Source organism: Chlorella variabilis, assembly GCF_000147415.1.
Source record: "Chlorella variabilis unplaced genomic scaffold CHLNCscaffold_19, whole genome shotgun sequence".
NCBI classification, from domain to species: Eukaryota; Viridiplantae; Chlorophyta; class Trebouxiophyceae; order Chlorellales; family Chlorellaceae; genus Chlorella; species Chlorella variabilis.
This window is the reverse complement of record NW_005435069.1, coordinates 892,482-899,031: the sequence shown is the minus strand read 5'-3', so window position 1 is coordinate 899,031 and position 6,550 is coordinate 892,482. Positions and strand designations below refer to the sequence as shown.

The 6,550-nt window shown below is 67.6% G+C and overlaps 3 protein-coding genes across 3 annotated transcripts in view; 2 read left to right on the top strand and 1 right to left on the bottom strand.

Moving 5' to 3' along the window:
• The window catches only part of CHLNCDRAFT_7049 (hypothetical protein), a gene marked incomplete at both ends in the record, with an annotated part of 2,993 nt that extends 1,760 nt beyond the window's left edge, over positions 1-1,233 (bottom strand). Inside the window, 4 exons of the mRNA XM_005845046.1 lie at positions 16-273; positions 454-579; positions 783-929; positions 1,081-1,233. Coding sequence (XP_005845108.1) covers positions 16-273; positions 454-579; positions 783-929; positions 1,081-1,233 — 684 coding nt within the window. The remainder of the gene's footprint in view (positions 1-15; positions 274-453; positions 580-782; positions 930-1,080) is intronic.
• A 678-nt stretch (positions 1,234-1,911) lies between these two features.
• Positions 1,912-3,321, top strand: CHLNCDRAFT_59750 (hypothetical protein; the record flags this gene model as incomplete). The annotated part of the gene is made up of 5 exons (XM_005845162.1): positions 1,912-2,023; positions 2,154-2,389; positions 2,572-2,631; positions 2,880-2,999; positions 3,185-3,321. 5 exons carry the CDS (start codon positions 1,915-1,917, stop codon positions 3,275-3,277), a joined length of 618 nt encoding a protein of 205 aa, XP_005845224.1. The 3' UTR covers positions 3,278-3,321.
• Positions 3,322-3,502: 181 nt separating this feature from the next.
• Positions 3,503-5,929, top strand: CHLNCDRAFT_137476 (hypothetical protein; the record flags this gene model as incomplete). The annotated part of the gene is made up of 8 exons (XM_005845161.1): positions 3,503-3,621; positions 3,777-3,999; positions 4,170-4,280; positions 4,442-4,640; positions 4,820-4,967; positions 5,121-5,397; positions 5,527-5,693; positions 5,794-5,929. The coding sequence occupies 8 exons, from the start codon at positions 3,503-3,505 to the stop codon at positions 5,927-5,929; spliced, it is 1,380 nt and encodes a 459-aa protein (XP_005845223.1).
• Between the last annotated feature and the right edge of the window lie 621 nt (positions 5,930-6,550).

Sequence of the window (6,550 nt, the reverse complement as noted above, 5' to 3'; positions counted from 1 at the left end):
ACCCCACACCCCCACCTTGAGCAGATACTCGTAGAAGGAGTCCACCCCGGCGCCCACCCCCGCGTCCGTGCGCACCCACGCCCCGCTGTCGCAGTCCAGCGTGTTGCCCACCAGGCCGCGCGGGCTGCGCATAGCAAAGATGGTCTCCACCGCGTGCCGCGCCTTGGCCTCGTACGTGGCGTTGCCGGTGAGGCGGGACAGCACCCCAAACTCCAGCAGCAGCGTGCCGGCGCAGGCGGTACAGGTGGAGCGCACGTCCCCGGGGATCTGGCCCTGCAGGCGGCGGCGGCGGCGGCAAAGGCGGCGGCGGGGACGGTGAGCGGCAGCAGCGTGCAGGGGCGGCGGGACCCAAACCTCTGCCGCCGTTGCTGGCTCGCCGGCGCGGCATCCGGGAGCAGAGCAGGGCGAGGCGGGGCGAGAGCAGGCCAGGCGGCAGGCAGCAGCGGGGCGCACGTGGCGCAGGTTGACCCAGGACAGCGGCACGCCGGTGGGGGTCTCGAAGGCAGGCATGAAGCGGTCAGTGAGGTCCACCGCCAGCCGCAGCAGGCTGCCGTCGTAGCCAGGCACCAGCGTCGGGTCCTGTGCAGGGGCAGGCAGGCGCTGGGCAGGGCAGTAAGGCAAGGAGAGGCATGCGTTGCTGCAGAGCGGGCTTGCAGAAGGCACCGGAGCTAGCGCTGCTACTGGTGTGCCGCACCCAGCTCTGCACCTGCTGGCTGCAGCCGTGCTGCCGCCCGTGCGCCGCCGCGCCCGAGCCGGGCCGCAGCAGGCAACCAGGGGCGCACCTGCTCGATCAGCATGTGTGCCGACAGCAGGCCGCCCACGGCGCGAATGGTCAGCTCAAACACATGCACCCGGGCATCCACATCGAATGTAACGTTGGCCGCCAACCACCGCACCGCGTCCTGCAGCCGCTGCTGCTCGCCCATCACCTGCAGACGTGAGCAGGCCAGGGCCAGCCCGGCTGGCCGGCAGTGGGATGCGACCTTGCTGCAACTGCAACACACATCCAGGCAGGCTCCAGCAGCAGCAGGCAAGCAGCGGTGCAGCGCCGCCACTGGTAGGTAGCTGGCAGCGCCTCACGATGAGCGTGTCCAGGCTGTCGATGAGCGTCAGCGCGATGCCGCCCTGCGAATCCTTGCCGCGGCAGCTGATGGGGCGCAGGTCGTCCTTGGGGAAGGCCAGGCGCATGTACTCGCCATACCCAAACCGAAACATGCCCAGCGACTCCTCCCTGCACCCAGCACGCACCCAAGGCCAGGCCAGGTGGGTGCACGCGGTACCGCCGCCAGCGACCGGGCTCACATGCGGCAGAGGCTATCAGTCGGTGCTGCGCCATGCAACCACTCAAAGCTGCATGTAACTTCGCAGGCTGGGGGAGCGGCCAGCAGCACGCACCGGAGTTGCGTCAGGTTGACGACGGCGGGCGGCTCCAGCGCCGCCGCCACCTGCCATGCCGGCCGGGCCCTGCCGCCGCCGTCGTGCACCAAGCACCCCACCAGCGCCAGCAACAGTGCCAGCTACAGCAGGCAGGCAGCAGGTGTAAGGCACTGGCAGGGAGCAGTGCCCCAGAAACAAGGCGGCCTGGCAGCGGCAGCAGAGGCAGCGGCGGCGCGCGCAGCACGCACCAGGAGGCGGGCCATGGCGGCCCCCTCTCCCTCCTGCGGCTGATACAGGGTGTGTCAACGCCCAGGGGAGCCAGGTCGCAGCATTAGGGGGCGAACTACCGAGTGTCCCGCTGCCAGCGCTCCCACAGCGGTGTCGGCCTGGGCTGAAGCTGGTTAGCACCACGCCTGATCGGCAGTCACTGGCCTGGCCACCAGGCGCGCCTGTGAGTGGTCACCAGTGTACTGAGCGGGGTACAGGTGCCTCCAGAGCGCTCTGCACTGCACCGATCACACGTTGTCCGCTGCAGCGATGGTGAACCTCCGCCCGCTTCTGCTGCTGACGGCCCTGCTGCTGGCCCAGAGATGCTCGGCTGCTGATCGGCAGGGCATGCCCGTGCAGGGCAAGGTGGCCGTGCCAGGTGAGGGGGAGGTGGTTGGCGAAGCTATCAGCCACGCCTGGGAACAGCCACAGGCGGCTTGGCTGTGCGGGCGGTCGCCGACTGTCCGCCCCGCCCACCAACCTCGATCCTCGACCCAACCCTGCCGCAGATGGCGTGTCTCTAGCGCAGGCGGAGGTGTCCTTGCAACTGGAAGGCGGGCGGCGGCTGCTGGCCTTCCCGCTGCAGGACGGCAGCTTCTCCTTCCCCGAGGTGCCGGTCGGAGTGCACACGCTCAGCATCCACTTCAGCATGCAGCAGCAGAGCCTGCTCTTCCCCACAGTCAAGCTGGACGTGGGGGCCTCCCAGCAGGGCAAGGTGGAGGCCATGGCCGCAGACGTCCCAGGGGTGAGCGTCACAGCATCTGCGGACTGTGTGCGTGATGTTCAACATGTGTCTGGTTAATGCGTGCTGCCCCTGCTGGGCCCACCCGTCCGGCTGATTTCCTTCCTTCGGGCGGGGCAGTTGGACATACTGCTGGGCCCTGCACGAGCCAACCCCCCTTGTGTGTGCACATCGCACCTCTGCAGACCCCTGTCATCTCCTACCCACTGCTGCTGCGCCCCTTCTCTCGAATGGAATACTTTGAGGTGGGCGGCTGCTCCTGTTCTTGATGTTTTCTTGAATGGAATGCAGCCGCAGCCCTGGAATGTGGACATGCTGGCCCTGTGGACATGCTAACACCACCTGCTCAGCATGCTGCGCGTGGCACCACCGCCGGGCATCCACTCCCTGCATGCGGCACTGGAAGTTGTGTCGCTGCGTTTGGGCGGCTGTGCACGTCCCCACCCCTCCAGTCTGGCCTGCCCCGTGGCTGCTCTCATGCTCCCATCCGCAGAAGCGGCAGCCCTTCAACCCCATCGCCTTCTTGAAGACGCCCTACGGCATGATGGGCGCCTTCATGCTGTTTTCCATCTTCATCATGCCCAAGCTCAAGGTGGACCCAGAGGAGTACAAGGTGGGCGCAGGGGCAGGTTGTGAATGGGGCAAGGTGTGGTGACGCAGCAAAACAAGTGGCTAGGCTGCTGGTGGGGCTGCCAATCTCTCTGCTGCAGCCCTGCGCTCCCTGCCAGCTCCTGCACCTGCGTCATTGCTATCGTATCGTGCTTGATGCATGCTGCCTGCTGGCCCCGCTGCCCGCAGGAGATGATGGGGGAGCGCGACCGCGGCGCCGCCACGCCCGCCACCATTGCCGCCGCGGCGCAGCGCGAGCAGGGCCGGAGGCGTAACGACTGAGCTGCCTTGTATGTGTTGCACGCTTATGTAAACTTCCTTGTGTCACAGAGGTTCATACATGTATGCGGGCGATGCTGCGAAAGCTGAACATGCGCCCAGCTGGCGGCGGCTGCTTTGGCCTGCAGCATGCGCCGTGATGTCACAGCGGTCCGCTCCGCTAAATTGTGCACCAGTCGCACGATCGCTGTCAATCTATCTACAAAGGCACAAAAAGAGGCAGCGCCTATGCCGCTCCACCTCGCTGCGGGCCAGCCCCGCACGCTGGCCTACTCTGAGGCAATCCGCAAGGACATCAAGCTGCTGGAGGTGGACGAGGGCCTGCTGGATGAGCTGCTGCAGACGGGGTGAGGCCCGGGGTTCAAGTTCCCGCAGTCAGCCAGCGAAAGCCTGTGGGCCAGACGCCTGGCTCGTTTGACGATCAGCGCCCCCTGATGCGCTCATTAGCGTCTCAGCCGCCATCACCAGGGGCTGCGCCCGCCGCCGCCGCCGCCGCCTGCAGGCTGCACCTGAAGGGTGCACCCGGCGAGGAGGCGGTGCTGTGCTCCGGCAGCAAGACGTTTGCGGTGAAGACCGTGGAGACCACCAACCTGCTGCTGCTGGTGCCAGAGGAGCAGACGGCGGCGGTGGAGGCGGCGGTGGAGGCGCTGGGCTGCCAGGACGTGACTGTGCCGCAGCCGACGCCGCCGGGCGTGCTGCTCGGGCTGGGCACGCAGATCCAAAAGGTGCGCAGCCCATGGGCCTGCCTGCTCATGGTTCCAGAGCTGGGCTGTCCTGAGCATCGATGCTGATGGGCGCATGCAATCACCAGCTGCCCTTGACACCAGGACAGAGCAGTCGACTCGTGTTCTGAGCCACGCGCTTGCTCCCCAACCCCGCCGCTCCACCGCCGCAGAACCAGGCGGCGGCCCAGCAGGCGCCCGTGGTGGCCTCGGCGCTGGTCAGCAGCCACCTGGAACTGGTGCCTGCTGCGCCTCGCCTGCACCGGCTGGACGCGCTGCTTGGGGTGCGGGAGGGGGGCGTGTGTGTGTGTGTGCATGGACGCAGTGGCATTTGCGCCTGGCTTGGTACATTTGTCCAGCTAGCGGCCCACTCCCTGCACTTTCACGGAGGTGCTCGCAACCCCAACCCAAACCAAAGCTGCTGCTGGCCGCTGCTTGCCCTCAGGAGTACCAGTATGGCGCTGAAGGGGGCGAGGAGGAGGCAGGGGCGGCCATGGCGGCCGATGGCGCGCCCAGCCCCAGCGGGCGCGCCATCGGCGGCAGCTTCAGGGGAGGGTACACCGAAGGGGAGCTGCTGGAGCGGGTGCAGTGCAGCGCGGCAGAGCTGCGGGCGGGGCTGGTGGACCACCGCGCGCTGTGCCTGGGTGCGCGGCCCTGCCGGTGGCGCTGCTGCTTTCCCGGCCAGCGGGCAGGGCTGGGGCCGTTTCCGAAACTGAGTCAGCAACAACACAAGAACTTGGCTGAGCGCCCGCATCGTCAGAAGGATTGCCTGGTATTTTTGCTGACGCGCCATGCCGCCCGCCGGCGTGCCTCCCGTGAGCAGATGGGCGCTACTGTGCGGTTGATGCGTCCTACCAGGGCATGCTGCTGGAGCTGGTGCTGCTGACGGCGGTTGAGCACGGCTGGGCGCTGGGCGCGCTGCCGGGCGCGCGGGTGGCGGCGGCGCTGCAACCGCAAGGCTACGACCCGAGGTGGGCTATGGTGGTGGTGGGAGAGTGGGGGTGCATTGCTCTCCGGTGAGCACAAGCTGGTTGGGCGGCCAACCTGGGGCGCAGCCTACTGGCTGCAACAGGGCTTCGAGTGTGTGAGCTGTGCCCTATGCCTACGGCGCATTGCCGCTGCAGGGTCACGCTGCACTGCCTGGCCACCTATGGCGCCCGTGTCGGCAGCGCCAGCGCGGCGCTGAATGCAGCAGAGTTTGAGGATGGGGCAGCAGCAGCCATGGAGGTGGAGGAGCAGGCGGGCGGCAGTGGCGCGGGCGCCAGGGCCAGCGGCGGCAACGGATGCTATGCTTTGGACGAGGCGGCCGTGTGCCTGCACTTTGCGCGCAGCCTTCTGCAGGCGCAGCCCGACTGGGAGCTGCACGATTTCGAGCGCGAGTGGCAGCAGCGCGTACCAGAGGTGGGTGGCGCGGCGGTTGGTGGCGGCGGCTAGCAGCCCTGCTGGCTTCCTTCAAGTGCATCAGGGCCAAGCAGCGCTGCAGACCTGCTTAGCATGCAGTGCGCTTGCTGCGCCCTGGTGCGCCTGCAGGGCATGCTGCCCAGCCTGGAGATGCTGCGGGGCGAGGCGCGGCGGTACGGCGGCGGCATCGGCGCCGCAGGCCTGCAGCACCCGCTGCGCATCAAGCACTTCCCGCTCAGCGGCCTGCCGCAAGACGCGCCCTCGCGCTTTGCCGCGCTCTTCGCGGAGCAGCCGCGGTGAGGCGTGTGCTGGGGCGCTGCTGGAGGCCGCCTGCTGCCAAACTGTCACCAGGGGGGTGCGTTCACGCAACTGCCGCTGGCGCCTGCGCCGCTGCAGGTGGGAGTGGGAGGAGCTGGCGCCGTATGTGCAGAGCCTGCGGGGCCCAGGCCAGACCGCAGAGGCGCTTCTGCTGAAGTATGCGCGGGCCAGCCAGCAGCGGCCCACCGACCCCGTCACCTACTCGGCGCGGTAGCGCGGCTGGGTGGGAGGAGCCTCGGCGTGCAAGGGCGGCGGGGTGGGGCGGCGCCATCACCGCCGCCGCTGCCTGGCACAGGACTGACGTTTCTGTTGGCTGATCCTTCGCAATGATGAGTAATGAATGGGGGCATTGCGAGCGAGAAAGGCCTAAAGCGGTCACCCCACCCATGGCCAAGGCGCCGCGTTGCTGCTGGGCGCTGCTCCCGGATTGCGGGGTATCCGTATGGAAACATTAGCCCAGCTGGGAGAAGAGGAAGAAGAGAACCGAGGCCATCGCCCGATGTGGGACCCCATAACAGGCAGCCACCGGGGCGTGCAGAGGCCTGGATGGGGACTCCGGGTGTTTGGCGTTTAAAGGCACGTACTCAAATTTCGCCTTTTACTAAATTTGACCGCGCGGTATTCCCCAGTGGATTACCACGTAAACGAAATAAAATCAATTTATCTTGGGCCTTTGGTCCTCTACATCTCACCCCCCAACCTCCCTCACCCACCCAAATCACCTGTCCTCACCCACCTACCCCCCCCCCCCCCCCCCCGGTGCCACCAGCTGGCTCTCGAACCAGCTGCCGGCGCCATGCAACGCTGAGGTCGCACGCCGGCGGCATCAACTGCC